The sequence below is a fragment of the Cetorhinus maximus genome, unplaced genomic scaffold (genome assembly GCF_964194155.1).
Source record: "Cetorhinus maximus unplaced genomic scaffold, sCetMax3.hap1.1 HAP1_SCAFFOLD_1009, whole genome shotgun sequence".
Classification (NCBI taxonomy): domain Eukaryota; kingdom Metazoa; phylum Chordata; class Chondrichthyes; order Lamniformes; family Cetorhinidae; genus Cetorhinus; species Cetorhinus maximus.
This window is the reverse complement of record NW_027596951.1, coordinates 102363-119878: the sequence shown is the minus strand read 5'-3', so window position 1 is coordinate 119878 and position 17516 is coordinate 102363. Positions and strand designations below refer to the sequence as shown.

Genomic DNA, 17516 nt, shown 5'->3' with positions numbered 1-17516 from the left:
CGACCCCCCACCATCGCCCACCCACCATCGCCCACCCACCATCGCCCACCCCCCACCCCCACCATCGCCCACCCCCCACCCCCACCCTCACCCACCCCCCACCCCCACCATCGCCCACCCCCACCATCGCCCACCCCCCACCATTGCCCACACCACACACCCACCATCGCCCACCCCCACCCATCCCCCAACCCCGACCCCCACCCCCGCCGTCGCCCACCCTACCTTTTTGGATTCTCCTCATTGCCCTTGTCCAGTTTGTGTTTGATCATTTTGTATCGTCCCAGCGAGAGGGGAGGGCGGGAAATCCGCATACCGGCCAATTGCAGCCTGTGTAGGAGAGCAGAGGGGTCAGTGTCACTGTGGAGAGGGAGGGGGAGAGAGGGGGAGAGAGGGAGGGGGGGGAGAGAGGGAGGGGGAGAGAGGGAGGGGAGGGAGTCACTGTGGAGAGGGAGGGGGAGAGAGGGAGGGGAGGGTGTCACTGTGGAGAGGGAGAGAGGGAGGGGAGAGGGAGGGGGAGAGAGAGGGAGGGTGAGAGGTCAGTGTAGGGAGTCACTATGTAGAGGAAGAGAGGGAGGGGAGGGAGTCACTGGAGAGGGAGAGAGAGAGGGGAGGGAGTCACTGTGGAGAGGGAGGGGGAGAGAGGAAGGAGAGAGGGAGGGGGAGAGAGGAAGGGGAGAGGAAGTGGAGAGGGAGGGGGAGAGAGAGGGAGGGGGAGAGGTCAGTGTAGGGAGTCACTATGGAGAGGGAGGGGGAGAGAGGAAGAGGAGGGAGTGAGGGGGAGAGGTCAGTGTAGGGAGTCACTGTGGAGAGGGAGGGGGAGAGAGGGAGTGAGGGGGAGAGGTCAGTGTAGGGAGTCACTGTGGAGAGGGAGGGGGAGAGAGGGAGGGGAGGGAGTGAGGGGGAGAGGTCAGTGTAGGGAGTCACTGTGGAGAGGGAGGGGGAGAGAGGGAGGGGAGAGGCCAGTGTAGGGAGTCACTGTGGAGAGGGAGGGGGAGAGAGGGAGTGACGGGGAGAGAGGGAGAGGAGTGAGTGGCGGGGAGAGAGGGAGGGGAAAGGTCAGTGTATGGAGTCACTATGGGGAGGGAGGGGAGGTGGGGAGAGAGAGGGAGAGGAGAAAGAAGGAGTGGGGGAGAGATGGAGGGGAGGAGGTGAGAGGGAAGGCAGGGGGTAAGAGGGAGGGGAGGGAGAGAGTGGAGAGAGAGGGCGTGAGGGTAGAGCGTGTGAGGGGAGCGGGGGAGAGGAGGGAGGGGAGAGAAGAAGAGTGGAGAGAGAGGGAGGGAAATGAGGACAGAGAATGAGGGAGGTGAAAGGGGGTAGAGGGGGAGGGGATAGAAGGGGTAGAGAGGGTGGGAAAAGAGTTAGAGGGAGGGGAGAGAGGGGGTAGAGAGAGAATGAGGAGAGAGGGGAAAGGAAGAGTAGAGAGGGAGGGGATAGGAGGAGTAGAGAGGGAGGGGAGAGAAAGAGGGAAGAGGGAGGGGAGAGAAGGGATTAGAGAGGGAGGGGAGAGCTCAGTGTTCAAGGTTCTCTATGGAGGGGGGCTGCAACAGAGAGGAGGGAGAGGGACATGAGAAAAGGAGAGAGGGGGAGGGGTGAGATGGAGAGGGAGGGAGAGAGAAAGGGGAGAGAGCAGATGATCAGGGGGTAGTGGCAGAGAAAGGGAGTAAGAGGGAGAGATGGAGGGATTGTCAGCAAAACATAATAATTTTCATAATGTTATTGGAATTTATTGTAAGGTAGGAATAGGGGATGTGTTTGTGTGTGTGGGACTTAACTGAACTAAAGGCGGCTGGTCTGAAGGCTTTAATGTACCAGAAGAGAAGTCAGGTTTGAATTGTTAAATCGATAAAGATGTAATGGGAAATTTTGCACTTTTAGATGAACCAGAGTCATTTGATTTCAAAAGAGAGTGTGAAATGTTACACTTGGCCAGAAGAAGCCAATCAGTGTGTTTACTTTTCCCAAAGCTTACTGATTAAAATTGGTACAATGAAAGACGATTATTAGAAAAGTAGTGTTGAAAAGACACATATTGGGACAATGGGGATTTACATTAAAAAGGGAGAAACCTGTAGAAAGGAGACGGGGTTATGTGCAAGAAGGAGGAATTCTAAGATCTAACAAGCATGAAAAGCATCCAGACTCTAAGCCTCAAACTGCTGTCTGCACAAACTGAAGTGTTCAGGGCATTGTGTCACTTTGCCTGGGTCTGTTTAAAACCTGTGTGTTTTACTGTTTCCTTAACAGAGATGTAACTGGGGGTGAGATTAACATGGGGAGCTTGGAGTTACCAGAGTGGTAACTTGGAAACCGATGTATGTGCTTAAAATCATTTATTTTTTTATTAATAAAGGTTTAGTTTAGATTTGTAAGAAACCTATAAGACTCAGTGGTCTTATTACTACTGAATTCAGGCACGCATCTCGAAATAAATACAAATTGTAAAATCGTTGTGGCCGTTGGTCCAAGTTTCTCACTGGGATTTGAACAACTCAGCATTTACCATCCGCTGGGCCATAAGGGGATCGAGATAGGGGAGTGTGTGAGCGAGAGGGCGGAGGGAGAGAGGGGAAAAAGCATATGAGGGAGAGGGTGGTGGGGGGGGAAGAAAAGAGAGAAGTAAGGGGAGATGGAGAAGGGAAGGGAGAGAAGTGGAGAGAGTTGATGAGGGAGATTCTTAGCAGGAAAGAGGTGATGATGGAAGGGAGGAGGGAGAGAGGCAGAGATAGTTCACAGTAAAGTTACAGTCAGTAAGACAGGATGCTGGGGGGAGAGGGGTTACTGAGTGACAGTGTGAGGGAGCTGGATTAACATCAGTAGAGATACAGTCAGTAACACAGGGCGCTGGGGGAGAGGGGTTACTGAGTGACAGTGTGAGGGAGCTGGATTAACATCAGTAGAGATACAGTCAGTAACACAGGGCGCTGGGGGGAGAGGGGTTACTGAGTGACAGTGTGAGGGAGCTGGATTAGCATCAGTAGAGATACAGTCAGTAACACAGGGTGCTGGGGGGTGAGGGATTACTGAGTGACAGTATAAAACTTACCTTTAAAAAATGACGTTCCTGGAACATTGAAGGAGACAGAATGAGAGGGAGCAATATAGGAAGGCAGACAGGAGTGAGGGAATGGAAGAGAGAATGATATATGAATGAAAATGAGAACAATAGAAACATCAACAAGACAACAGGAACAATCGACAATGATGATCAGACAATCCAAGAACTCTCTCCCCCTCAATCTCTCTACTTCAGTCTCTCTCTCTTCCCCCTCAATCTCAGACAGTCTCGTTCCCTCTCCCTATTTCTGTCTTTTTCGGCCAATTCTTTTCCTTTTACTCTTGATCTCTGACATCCAGTCTCTCCCTCGTCCCCTTCAGTCGCTCTCAGTTCCTGTCTCTGCACACCTTGATATCGCAACTCCAGGCTGTCTCTGCTTTCACCCGGGAGTGAGTTACAGACTGGAAGCTAATCGAGGGGTTCGGGGTGGTTTATATATAGAATAACAGATACCCGGGAGTAAGTTACAGACTGGAAGCTAATCGAGGGGTTCGGGGTGGGTTTATATATAGAATAACAGATACACGGGAGTGAGTTACAGACTGGAATCTAATCGAGGGGTTCGGTGGGGTTTATATATAGAATAACAGATACACGGGAGTGAGTTACAGACTGGAATCTAATTGAGGGGTTCGGGATGGGTTTATATATAGAATAACAGATACCCGGGAGTGAGTTACAGACTGGAATCTAATTGAGGGGTTCGGGATGGGTTTATATGTAGAATAACAGATACACGGGAGTGAGTTACAGACTGGAATCTAATTGAGGGGTTCGGTGGGGTTTATATATAGAATAACAGATACACGGGAGTGAGTTACAGACTGGAATCTAATTGAGGGGTTCGGGATGGGTTTATATATAGAATAACAGATACCCGGGAGTGAGTTACAGACTGGAATCTAATCGAGGGGTTCGGGATGGGTTTATATATAGAATAACAGATACACGGGAGTGAGGTACAGACTGGAATCTAATCGAGGGGTTCAGGGTGGTTTATATATAGAATAACAGATACCCGGGGTCATTTACAGGCTGGAATCTAATCGAGGGGTTCGGGGTGGTTTATATATAGAATAACAGATACCCGGGAGTGAGTTACAGACTGGAATCTAATCGAGGAGCTCGGGGTGGTTTATATATAGAATAACAGAAACCTGGGAGTGAGTTACTGACGGGAATCTAATCAAGGGGTTCAGTGTGGTTTATATACAGCAGTCCATGCCCAATTGCAGCAAGACCTGGACAATATCCAGGCTCAGGGCTGACAGGCGGCAAGTAACATTCACGCCACACAAGTGTCAGGCAATGACCATCTCCAACAAGAGAGAATCCAACCATCGCCCCTTGATGGTCAATGGCATTACTATAACTGATTCCCCCACTATCAACATCCTGGGGGTTACCATTGACCAGAAACTGAACTGGACTGGACATGTAAATACAGTGGCTACAAGAGCAGGTCAGAGGCTGGGAATCCTGCGATGAGTAACTCACCTCCTTGACTCCCCAAAGCCTGTCCACCATCTACAAGGCACAAGTCAGGAGTGTGATGGAATACACCCCACTTGCCTGGATGAGTGCAGCTCCCACAACACTCAAGAAGCTCGACACCATCCAGGACAAAGCAGCCCCGGCTCGATCGGCACCACATCCACAAACATTCACTCCCTCCACCACCGACGCACAGTAGCAGCAGTGTGTGTACCATCTACAAGACGCACTGCAGGAATTCACCAAGGCTCCTTCGACAGCACCTTCCAAACCCACGACCACTGCCATCTAGAAGGACAAGGGCAGCAGATAGATGGGAACACCACCACCTGAAAGTTCCCCTCCGAGCCACTCACCATCCTGACTTGGAAATATATCGGCCGTTCCTTCACTGTCGCTGGGTCAAAATCCCGGAACTCCCTCCCTAACAGCGCTGTGGGCAATTAGGGATGGCCAGTACATGTTGGCTGAGCTAGTGAAGCCCACATCACACGAATGAATTTAAAAAAAAGATACCCGGGAGTGATTAAAGACTGGAATCTAATCGAGGGGTTCGGGGTGGTTTATATATAGAATAACAGATACCCGGGAGTGAGTTACAGACTGGAATCTAATCGAGGGGTTCGGTGTGGTTTATATATAGAATAACAGAAACCCGGGAGTGAGTTACAGACTGGAATCTATTCGAGGGGTTCGGGGTGTTTATATACAGAATAACAGATACCCGGGAGTGAGTTACAGACTGGAATCTGATCGAGGGGTTCGGGGTGGTTTATATATAGAATAACAGATACTGAGGAGTGAGTTACAGACTGGAATCTAATCGAGGGGTTCGGGGTTGTTTATATATAGAATAACAGATACCCGGGAGTGAGTTACAGACTGGAATCTAATCGAGGGGTTCGGGGTGGTTTATATATACAATAACAGATACCCGGGAGTGAGTTACAGACTGGAATCTAATCGAGGGGTTGGGTTGGTTTATATATAGAATAACAGATACCCGGGAGTGAGTTACATTCTCGAATCTAATCGAGGGGTTCGGGGTGGTTTATATATAGAATAACAGATGCCCGGGAGTGAGTTACAGACTGGAATCTAATCGAGGGGTTCGGGGTGGTTTATATATAGAATAACAGATACCCGGGAGTGAGTTAAAGACTGGAATCTAATCGAGGGGTTCGGGGTGGTTTATATATAGAATAACAGATACCCAGGAGTGAGTTACAGACTGGAATCTAATCGAGGGGTTCGGGTTGGTTTATAGAAAGAATAACAGATACCCGGGAGTGAGTTACAGACTGGAATCTAATCGAGGGGTTCGGGTTGGTTTATAGAAAGAATAACAGATACCCGGGAGTCAGTTACAGACTGGAATCTAATCGAGGGGTTTGGGGTGGTTTATATATAGAATAACAGATACCCGGGAGTGAGTTACAGACAGGAAATAATCGAGGGGTTCAGGGTGGTTTATGTATAGAATAACAGATACCCGGGAGTGAGTTACAGACTGGAATCTAATCCGAGGGGTTCGGAGTGGTTTATATAGAGAATAACAGAAACCTGGGAGAGGGTTACAGACGGGAATCTACGAAGGGTGAACAGGTGGGGAAGGGTTTACCTGGTCGCTATGTCATCATCCTCACCACCCCAGCCCCAATATTCATTGGGGAAGCCATTCATCTGGAGATACTGTTCTGGAGTAACGGCTGACACCCCACCAAAGTATGTCTTGTATGGAAGTCTGCAAGGGAAAAACAAAGGAAGGTTCACAAATAATATGAAGATAAATATTTATTCAGGATCATTCGTTTAATAGTGATTTCAGTGTGTGTCAGCCCGGGTGTGAAGGAACACTCCTTTAATAGTGATTTCAGTGTGTGTGAGGCCGGGTGTGAAGGAACACTCCTTTAATAGTGATTTCAGTGTGTGTGTGAGTCCGGGTGTGAAGGAACACTCCTTTAATAGTGATTTCAGTGTGTGTGAGTCCGGGTGTGAAGGAACACTCCTTTAATAGTGATCTCAGTGTGTGTGTGAGCCCGGGTGAGAAGGAACACTCCTTTAATAGTGATTTCAGTGTGTGTGAGTCCGGGTGAGAAGGAACACTCCTTTAATAGTGATTTTAGTGTGTGTGTGAGCCCGGGTGCGAAGGAACACTCCTTTAATAGTAATTTCAGTGTGTGTGTGTGAGCCCAGGTGTGAAGGAACACTCCTTTAATAGTGATTTCAGTGTGTGTGTGTGAGAGCCTGGGTGTGAAGGAACACTCCTTTAATAGTGGTTTCAGTGTGTGTGTGTGTGAGCCCGGGTGTGAAGGAACACTCATTAAATAGTGATTTCAGTGTGTGTGTGAGCCCGGGTGTGAAAGAACACTCCTTTAATAGTGATTTTAGTGTGTGTGAGCCCGGGTGTGAAGGAACACTCCTTTAATAGTGATTTCAGTGTGTGTGTGTGTGTGTGTGTGTGAGCCCGGGTGTGAAGGAACACTCCTTTAATAGTGATTTCAGAGTGTGTGTGTGTGTGAGCCCGGGTGTGAAGGAACACTCCTTTAATAGTGATTTCAGAGTGTGTGTGTGTGTGAGCCCGGGTGTGAAGGAACACTCCTTTAATAGTGATTTCAGTGTGTGTGAGAGCCCGGGTGTGAAGGAACACTCCTTTAATAGTGAGTTCAGTGTGTGTGTGAGCCCGGGTGTGAAGGAACACTCCGTTAATAGTGATTTCAATGTGTATGAGAGACCGGGTGTGAAGGAACACTCCTTTAATAGTGATTTCAATGTGTGTGTCTGTGTGAGCCCGGGAGTGAAGGAACACTCCTTTAATAGTGATTTCAGTGTGTGTGTGAGCCCCGGTGTGAAAGAACATTCCTTTAATAGTGATTTCAGTGTGTGTGTGAGTCCGGGTGTGAAGGAACACTCCTTTAATAGTGATTTCAGTGTGTGTGTGAGCCCGGGTGTGAAGGAACACTCCTTTAATAGTGATTTCAATGTGTGTGAGAGCCAGGGTGTGAAGGAACACTCCTTTAATAGTGATTTCAGTGTGTGTGTGTGTGTGAGCCCGGGTGTGAAAGAACATGCCTTTAATAGTGATTTCAGTGTGTGTGTGATTCCGGGTGTGAAGGAATACTCCTTTAATAGTGATTTCAGTGTGTGTGTGTGAGCCCGGGTGTGAAGGAACACTCCATTAATAGTGATTTCAGAGTGTGTGAGCCCGGGTGTGAAGGAACACTCCTTCAATAGTGATTTCAATGTGTGTGACTCCGGGTGTGAAGGATAACTCCTTTAATAGCGAATTCAGTGCATGTGTGAGTCCGGGTGTGAAGGAACATTCCTTTAATAGTGATTTCAGTATGTGTGTGAGTCCGGGTGTGAAGGAAAACTCCTTTAATAGTGATTTCAGTGTGTGTGTGAGCCCGTGTGTGAAGGAACACTCCTTTAATAGTGATTTCAGTGTGTGTGTGTGAGTCCGGGTGTGAAGGAACATTCCTTTATTAGTGTTTTAAGTGTGTGTGTGTGAGCCCAGGTGTGAAGGAACACTCCTTTAATAGTGATTTCAGTGTGTGTGTGTGAGAGCCTGGGTGTGAAGGAACACTCCTTTAATAGTGATTTCAGTGTGTGTGTGTGTGAGCCCGGGTGTGAAGGAACATTCATTAAATAGTGATTTCAGTGTGTGTGTGAGCCCGGGTGTGAAAGAACACTCCTTTAATAGTGATTTTAGTGTGTGTGAGCCCGGGTGTGAAGGAACACTCCTTTAATAGTAATTTCAGTGTGTGTGTGTGTGTGTGTGTGAGCCCGGGTGTGAAGGAACACTCCTTTAATAGTGATTTCAGAGTGTGTGTGTGTGTGAGCCCGGGTGTGAAAGAACACTCCTTTAATAGTGATTTCAGTGTGTGTGTGTGTGTGAGCCCGGGTGTGAAGGAACACTCCTTTAATAGTGATTTCAGTTTGTGTGTGAGAGCCCGGGTGTGAAGGAACACTCCTTTAATAGTGATTTCAGTGTGTGTGTTTGTGTGTGTGAGCCCGGGTGTGAAGGAACACTCCTTTAATAGTGATTTCAGAGTGTGCGAGCCCGGGTGTGAAGGAACACTCCTTTAATAGTGATTTCAGTGTGTGTGAGAGCCCGGGTGTGAAGGAACACTCCTTTAATAGTGAGTTGAGTGTGTGTGTGAGCCCGGGTGTGAAGGAACACTCCGTTAATAGTGATTTCAATGTGTGTGAGAGACCGGGTGTGAAGGAACACTCCTTTAATAGTGATTTCAATGTGTGTGTCTGTGTGAGCACGGGAGTGAAGGAACACTCCTTTAATAGTGATTTCAGTGTGTGTGTGAGCCCGGGTGTGAAAGAACATTCCTTAATAGTGATTTCAGTGTGTGTGTGAGTCCGGGTGTGAAGGAACACTCCTTTAATAGTGATTTCAGTGTGTGTGTGAGCCCAGGTGTGAAGGAACACTCCTTTAATAGTGATTTCAATGTGTGTGAGAGCCAGGGTGTGAAGGAACACTCCTTTAATAGTGATTTCAGTGTGTGTGTGTGTGTGAGCCCGGGTGTGAAAGAACATGCCTTTAATAGTGATTTCAGTGTGTGTGTGATTACGGGTGTGAAGGAATACTCCTTTAATAGTGATTTCAGTGTGTGTGTGTGAGCCCGGGTGTGAAGGAACACTCCATTAATAGTGATTTCAGTGTGTGTGTGAGCCCGGGTGTGAAGGAACACTCCTTTAATAGTGATTTCAGTGTGTGTGAGCCCGGGTGTGAAGGAACACTCCTTCAATAGTGATTTCAATGTGTGTGAGTCCGGGTGTGAAGGATAACTCCTTTAATAGTGAATTCAGTGCATGTGTGAGTCCGGGTGTGAAGGAACACTCCTTTAATAGTGATTTCAGTATGTGTGTGAGTCCGGGTGTGAAGGAAAACTCCTTTAATAGTGATTTCAGTGTGTGTGTGAGCCCATGTGTGAAGGAACACTCCTTTAATAGTGATTTCAGTGTGTGTGTGTGAGTCCGGGTGTGAAGGAACATTCCTTTATTAGTGTTTTAAGTGTGTGTGTGTGAGCCTCGGTGTGAAGGAACACTCCTTTAATAGTGATTTCCGTGTGTGTGTGTGAGTCGGGGTGTGAAGGAACACTCCTTTAATAGTGATTACAGTGTGTTTGAGAGTCCGGGTGTGAAGGAACACTCCTTTGATAGTGATATCAGTGTGTGTGAGTCCGGGTGTGAAGGAACACTCCTTTAATAGTGATTTCAGTGTGTGTGTGAGCCCGGGTGTGATGGAACACTCCTTTAATAGTGATTTCAGTGTGTGCGCGAGTCCGGGTGTGAAGGAACACTCCTTTAATAGTGATTTCAGTGTGTGTGTGTGAGCCCAGGTGTGAAGGAACACTCCTTTAATAGTGATTTCAGTGTGTGTGAATCCGGGTGTGAAGGAACACTCCTTTAATAGTGATTTCAGTGTGTGTGTGTACGTCCGGGTGTGAAGGAACACTCCTTTAATAGTGATTTCAGTGTGTGTGAGTCCGGGTGTAAAGGAACACTCCTTTAATAGTGATTTCAGTGTGTGTGTGAGGCTGGGTGTGAAGGAACACTCCTTTAACAGTGATTTCAGTGTGTGTGTGAGTCCGGGTGTGAAGGAACACTCCTTTAATAGTGATTTCAGTGTGTGTGAGTCCGGGTGTGAAGGAACTCTCCTTTAATAGTGATTTCAGTGTGTGTGAGTCCGGGTGTGAAGGAACACTCCTTTATTCGTGATTTCAGTGTGTGTGAGTCCGGGTGTGAAGGAACACTCCTTTGATAGTGATTTCAGTGTGTGTGTGAGCCCGGGTGTGAAGAAACACTCCTTTTATAGTGATTTCAGTGTGTGTGAGCCCGGGTGTGAAGAAACACTCCTTTTATAGTGATTTCAGTGTGTGTGAGCCCGGGTGTGAAGGAACGCCCCTTTAATAGTGATTTCAGTGTGTGCGAGCCCAGGTGTGAAGGAACACTCCTTTAATAGTGATTTCAGTGTGTGTGTGTGAGCACGGGTGTGAAGGAACACTCCTTTAATAGTGATTTCAGTGTGTGTGAGCCCGGGGCTGAAGGAACGCCCCTTTAATAGTGATTTCAGTGTGTGTGAACCCGGGTGTGAAGGAACACTCCTTTAATAGTGATTTCAGTGAGTATGTGAGCTCGGGTGTGAAGGAACACTCCTTTAATAGTGATTTCAGTCTGTGTGAGCCCGGGTGTGAAGGAACACTCCATTAATAGTGATTTCAGTGTGTGTGATCCGGGTGTGAAGGAACACTCCTTTAATAGTGATTTCAGAGTGTGTGTGTGTGAGAGCCCGGGTGTGAAGGAACACTCCTTTAAAAGTGATATCAGTGTGTGTGTGTGTGTGAGCCCGGGTGTGAAGGAACACTCCTTTAATAGTGATTTCAGATTGTGTGTGAGAGCCCGGGTGTGAAGGAACACTCCTTTAATATTGATTTCAGTGTGTGTGTGTGTGTGTGTGAGCCCGGGTGTGAAGGAACACTCCTTTAATAGTGATTTCAGAGTGTGCGAGCCCGGGTGTGAAGGAACACTCCTTTAATAGTGATTTCAGTGTGTGTGAGAGCCCGGGTGTGAAGGAACACTCCTTTAATAGTGATTTCAGTGTGTGTTTGAGCCCGGGTGTGAAGGAACACTCCTTTAATAGTGATTTCAGGGTGTGTGTGTGAGCCCGGGTGTGAAGGAACACTCCTTTAATAGTGATTTCAGTGTGTGTGTGTGAGCCCGGGTGTGAAGGAACACTCCTTTAATAGTGATTTCCGTGTGTGTGTGTGTGAGTCGGGGTGTGAAGGAACACTCCTTTAATAGTGATTACAGTGTGTTTGAGAGTCCGGGTGTGAAGGAACACTCCATTAATAGTGATTTCAGTGTGTGTGTGAGCCCGGGTGTGAAGGAACACTCCTTTAATAGTGATTTCAGTCTGTGTGAGTCCGAGTGTGAAGGAACACTCCTTTAATAGAGATTTCAGCGTGTGCGTGAGTCCGGGTGTGAAGGAACACTCCTTTAATAGTGATTTCAGTGTGTGTGTGTACTTCCGGGTGTGAAGGAACACTCCTTTAATAGTGATTTCAGTGTGTGTGAGTCCGGGTGTAAAGGAACACTCCTTTAATAGTGATTTCAGTGTGTGTGTGAGCCTGGGTGTGAAGGAACACTCCTTTAACAGTGATTTCAGTGTGTGTGTGAGTCCGGGTGTGAAGGAACACTCCTTTAATAGTGATTTCAGTGTGTGTGAGTCCGGGTGTGAAGGAACACTCCTTTAATAGTGATTTCAGTGTGTGTGAGTCCGGGTGTGAAGGAACACTCCTTTATTCGTGATTTCAGTGTGTGTGAGTCCGGGTGTGAAGGAACACTCCTTTGATAGTGATTTCAGTGTGTGTGTGAGCCCGGGTGTGAAGGAAAACTCCTTTAATAGTGATATCAGTGTGTGTGAGCCCGGGTGTGAAGAAACAATCCTTTTATAGTGATTTCAGTGTGTGTGAGCCTGGGTGCGAAGGAACGCCCCTTTAATAGTGATTTCAGTGTGTGTGAGCCCAGGTGTGAAGGAACACTCCTTTAATATTGATTTCAGTGTGTGTGTGTGAGCACGGGTGTGAAGGAACACTCCATTAATAGTGATTTCAGTGTGTGTGAGCCCGGGGCTGAAGGAACCCCCCTGTAATAGTGATTTCAGTGTGTGTGAGCCCGGGTGTGAAGGAACACTCCTTTAATAGTGATTTCAGTGTGTGTGTGAGTCCGGGTGTGAAGGAACACTCCTTTAATAGTGATTTCAGTCTATGTGAGCCCGGGTGTGAAGGAACACTCCTTTAATAGTGATTTCAGTGAGTATGTGAGCTCGGGTGTGAAGGAACACTCCTTTAATAGTGATTTCAGTCTGTATGAGCCCGGGTGTGAAGGAACACTCCATTAATAGTGATTTCAGTGTGTGTGACCCGGGTGTGAAGGAACACTCCTTTAATAGTGATTTCTGTGTGTGTGTGAGCCCGGGTGTGAAGGAATCCTCATTTAATAGTGATTTATGTGTGCGTGAGTCCGGGTGTGAAGGAAAACTCCTTTAATAGTGATTTAAGTGTGTGTGTGTGAGTCCGGGTGTGAAGGAACACTCCTTTAATAGTGATTTCAGTGTGTGTGAGTACGGGTGTGAAGGAACACTCCTTTAATAGTGATTTCAGTGTGTGTGTGAGCCTGGGTGTGAAGGAACACTCCTTTAATAGTGATTTCAGTGTGTGTGTGAGTCCGGGTGTGAAGGAACACTCCTTTAATAGTGATTTCAGTGTGTGCGTGTGTGAGTCCGGGTGTGAAAGACCACTCCATTAATAGTGATTTCAGTGTGTGTGAGCCCGGGTGTGAAGGAACACTCCTTTAATAGTGATTTCAGTGTGTGTGTGAGCCCGGGTGTGAAGGAACACTCCTTTAATAGTGATTTCAGTCTGTGTGTGTGAGCCCGGTTGTGAAGGAACACTCCTTTAATAGTGATTTCAGTGTGTGTGAGCCCGGGTGTGAAGGAACACTCCTTTAATAATGATTTCAGTGTGTGTGTGAGCCCGGGTGTGAAGGAACACTCCTTTAATAGTGATTTCAGTGTGCGTGTGAGCCCGGGTGTGAAGGAACACTCCTTTAATAGTGATTTCAGTGTGTGTGTGAGTCCGGGTGTGAAGGAACACTCCTTTAACAGTGATTTCAGTGTGTGTGTGTGAGTCCGGGTGCGAAGGAACACTCCTTTAATAGTGATTACAGTGTGTGTGTGAGTCCGGGTGTGAAGGAACACTCCTTTAATAGTGATTTCAGTGTGTGTGTGAGTCCGGGTGTGAAGGAACATTCCTTTAATAGTGATTTCAGTGTGTGTGTGAGTCCGGGAGTGAAGCAACACTCCTTTAATAGTGATTTCAGTGTGTGTGTGAGTCCGGGTGTGAAGGAACACTCCTTTAATAGTGATTTCAGTGTGACTGTGAGTCCGGGTGTGAAGGAACACTCCTTTAATAGTGATTTCAGTGTGTGTGAGCCCGGGGGTGAATGAACACTCCTTTAACAGAGATTTCAGTGTGTCTGAGCCCGGGTGTGAAGGAACACTCCTTTAATAGTGTTTTCAGTGAGTGTATGTGAGCCCGGGTGTGAAGGAACACTCCTTTAATAGCGATTTCAGTGTGTGTGAGCCCGGGAGTGAAGGAACACTCCTTTAATAGTGATTTCAGTTTGTGTGTGAGTCCTGGTGGGAAGGAACACTCCATTAATAGTGATATCAGTGTGTGTGAGCCCGCGTGTGAAGGAACACTCCTTTAATAGTGATTTCAGTGTGTGTGAGCCCGGGTGTGAAGGAACACTTCTTTAATAGTGATTTCAGTGTGTGTGTGAGTCCTGGTGGGAAGGAACACTCCATTAATAGTGATTTCAGTGTGTGTGAGCCCGGGTGTGAAGGAACACTCCTTTAATAGTGAGTTCAGTTTGTGTGAGCCCGGGTGTGAAGGAACACTCCTCTAATAGTGTTTTCAGTGTGTGTATGTGAGCCCGGGTGTGAAGGAACACTCCTTTAATAGCGATTTCAGTGTGGGTGTGAGCCCGGGTGTGAAGGAACACTAACTTAATAGTGATTTCAGTGTGTGTGTGAGTCCGGGTGTGAAGGAAAACTCCTGTAATAGTGATATCAGTGTGTGTGTGTGAGCCCGGGTGTGAAGGAACACTCCAATAATAGTGATTTCAGTGTGTGTGAGCCCGGGTGTGAAGGAACACTACTTTAATAGTGATTTCAGTGTGTGTGAGCCCGGGTGTGAAGGAACAATCCTTTAATAGTGATTTCAGTGTGTGTGTGAGCCCGGGTGTGAAGGAACACTCCTTTAATAGTGATTTCAGTGTGTGTGTGAGCCCGGGTGTGAAGGAACACTCCTTTAATAGTGATTTCAGTGTGTGTGAGCCCGGGTGTGAAGGAACACTCCTTTAATAGAAATTTCAGTGTGTGTGTGTGAGCCCGAGTGTGAAGGAACACTCCTTTAATAGTGATTTCAGTGTGTGTGTGAGTGCGGGTGTGAAGGAACACTCCTTTAATATTGAGTTCAGTGTGTGTGTGAGCCCGGGTGTGAAGGAACACTCCGTTAATAGTGATTTCAATGTGTGTGAGAGACCGGGTGTGAAGGAACACTCCTTCAATAGTGATTTCAATGTGTGTGAGAGCCAGGGTGTGAAGGAACACTCCTTTAATAGTGATTTCAGTGTGTGTGTGTGTGAGCCCGGGTGTGAAAGAACATGCCTGTAATAGTGATTTCAGTGTGTGTGTGATTACGGGTGTGAAGGAATACTCCTTTAATAGTGATTTCAGTGTGTGTGTGTGAGCCCGGGTGTGAAGGAACACTCCATTAATAGTGATTTCAGTGTGTGTGTGAGCCTGGGTGTGAAGGAACACTCCTTTAATAGTGATTTCAGTGTGTGTGAGCCCGGGTGTGAAGGAACACTCCTTCAATAGTGATTTCAATGTGTGTGAGTCCGGGTGTGAAGGATAACTCCTTTAATAGTGAATTCAGTGTGTGTGTGAGGCTGGGTGTGAAGGAACACTCCTTAAACAGTGATTTCAGCGCGTGTGTGAGTCCGGGTGTGAAGGAACACTCCTTTAATAGTGATTTCAGTGTGTGTGAGTCCGGGTGTGAAGGAACACTCCTTTAATAGTGATTTCAGTGTGTGTGAGACCGGGTGTGAAGGAACACTCCTTTTTTCGTGATTTCAGTGTGTGTGAGTACGGGTGTGAAGGAACACTCCTTTGATAGTGATTTCAGTGCGTGTGTGAGCCCGGGTGTGAAGGAAAACTCCTTTAATAGTGATATCAGTGTGTGTGTGAGCCCGGGTGTGAAGGAACACTCCTTTAATAGTGATTTCAGTATGTGTGTGAGTCCGGGCGTGAAGGAAAACTCCTTTAATAGTGATTTCAGTGTGTGTGTGAGCCCGGGTGTGAAGGAACACTCCTTTAATAGTGATTTCAGTGTGTGTGTGTGAGTCCGGGTGTGAAGGAACACTCCTTTAATAGTGATTTCAGTGTGTGTGTGTGAGCCCGGGTGTGAAGGAACACTCCTTTAATAGTGATTTCCGTGTGTGTGTGTGAGTCGGAGTGTGAAGGAACACTCCTTTAATAGTGATTACAGTGTGTTTGAGAGTCCGGGTGTGAAGGAACACTCCTTTAATAGTGATTTCAGTGTGTGTGAGTCGGGGTGTGAAGGAACACTCCTTTAATAGTGATTTCAGCGTGTGTGAGTCCGGGTGTGAAGGAACACTCCTTTAATAGTGATTTCAGTGTGTGTGTGAGCCCGGGTGTGAAGGACAACTCCTTTAATAGTGATTTCAGTCTGTGTGAGTCCGAGTGTGAAGGAACACTCCTTTAATAGAGATTTCAGCGTGTGCGTGAGTCCGGGTGTGAAGGAACACTCCTTTAATAGTGATTTCAGTGTGTGTGTGTACTTCCGGGTGTGAAGGAACACTCCTTTAATAGTGATTTCAGTGTGTGTGAGTCCGGGTGTAAAGGAACACTCCTTTAATAGTGATTTCAGTGTGTGTGTGTGCCTGGGTGTGAAGGAACACTCCTTTAACAGTGATTTCAGTGTGTGTGTGAGTCCGGGTGTGAAGGAACACTCCTTTAATAGTGATTTCAGTGTGTGTGAGTCCGGGTGTGAAGGAACACTCCTTTAATAGTGATTTCAGTGTGTGTGAGTCCGGGTGTGAAGGAACACACCTTTATTCGTGATTTCAGTGTGTGTGAGTCCGGGTGTGAAGGAACACTACTTTGATAGTGATTTCAGTGTGTGTGTGAGCCCGGGTGTGAAGGAAAACTCCTTTAATAGTGATATCAGTGTGTGTGAGCCCGGGTGTGAAGAAACAATCCTTTTATAGTGATTTCAGTGTGTGTGAGCCCGGGTGTGAAGGAACACTCCTTTAATAGTGATTTCAGTGTGTGTGAGCCTGGGTGTGAAGGAACACTCCTTTAATAGTGATTTTAGGGTGTGTGTGTGAGCCCGAGTGTGATGGAACACTCCTTTAATAGTGATTTCTGTGTGTGTGTGTGTGTGAGTCCGGGTGTGAAGGAACACTCCTTAATAGTGATTTCAGTGTGTGTGTGTGAGCCCGGGTGTGAAGGAACACTCCTTTAATAGTGATTTCAGGGTGTGTGTGTGAGCCCGAGTGTGAAGGAACACTCCTTTAATAGTGAATTCTGTGTGTGTGTGTGTGAGTCCGGGTGTGAAGGAACACTCCTTTAATAGTGATTTCAGTGTGTGTGTGAGCCCGGGAGTGAAGGAACATTCATTAAATCGTGATTTCAGTGTGTGTGTAAACCTGATTGTGAAGGAACACTCCTTTAATAGTTATTTCACTGTGTGTGTGAAATTCTGGGTGTGAAGGAACACTCCTTTAATAGTGATTTCAGTGAGTGTGAGTCCGGGTGTGAAGGAACACTCCTTTAATAGTGATTTAAGTGTGTGTGTGTGAGTCCGGGTGTGAAGGAACACTCCTTTAATAGTGATTTCAGTGTGTGTGAGTACGGGTGTGAAGGAACACTCCTTTAATAGTGATTTCAGTGTGTGTGTGAGCCTGGGTGTGAAGGAACACTCATTTAATAGTGATTTCAGTGTGTGCGTGTGTGAGTCCGGGTGTGAAAGAACACTCCATTAATAGTGATTTCAGTGTGTGTGAGCCCGGGTGTGAAGGAACACTCCTTTAATAGTGATTTCAGTGTGTGTGCGAGCCCGGGTGTGAAGGAACACTCCTTTAATAGTGATTTCAGTCTGTGTGTGTGAGCCCGCTTGTGAAGGAACACTCCTTCAATAGTGATTTCAGTGTGTGTCAGCCCGGGTGTGAAGGAACACTCCTTCAATAATGATTTCAGTGTGTGTGTGAGCCCGGGTGTGAAGGAACACTCCTTTAATAGTGATTTCAGTGTGTGTGTGAGCCCGGGTGTGAAGGAACACTCCTTTAATAGTGATTT

The 17516-nt window shown here is 47.1% G+C and overlaps 1 protein-coding gene across 2 annotated transcripts in view; it reads right to left on the bottom strand.

The window, feature by feature from the left end:
• Positions 1-221: 221 nt before the first annotated feature.
• LOC144675560 (beta-1,4-galactosyltransferase 3-like) overlaps positions 222-17516 on the bottom strand; it is a 118208-nt gene continuing 100913 nt past the window's right edge. Inside the window, exons 4-6 of one of the 2 annotated variants that reach the window (XM_078536233.1) lie at positions 6174-6296; positions 3047-3119; positions 224-330 (exon numbers count right to left, since the gene is read on the bottom strand). In XM_078536233.1, the coding sequence (XP_078392359.1) occupies positions 241-330; positions 3047-3119; positions 6174-6296 (286 nt within the window). In that variant the 3' untranslated portion in view covers positions 224-240. Of the gene's footprint in view, positions 331-3046; positions 3120-6173; positions 6297-17516 lie in introns of both variants that reach the window. The other variant, XM_078536234.1, reaches the window with a different exon arrangement.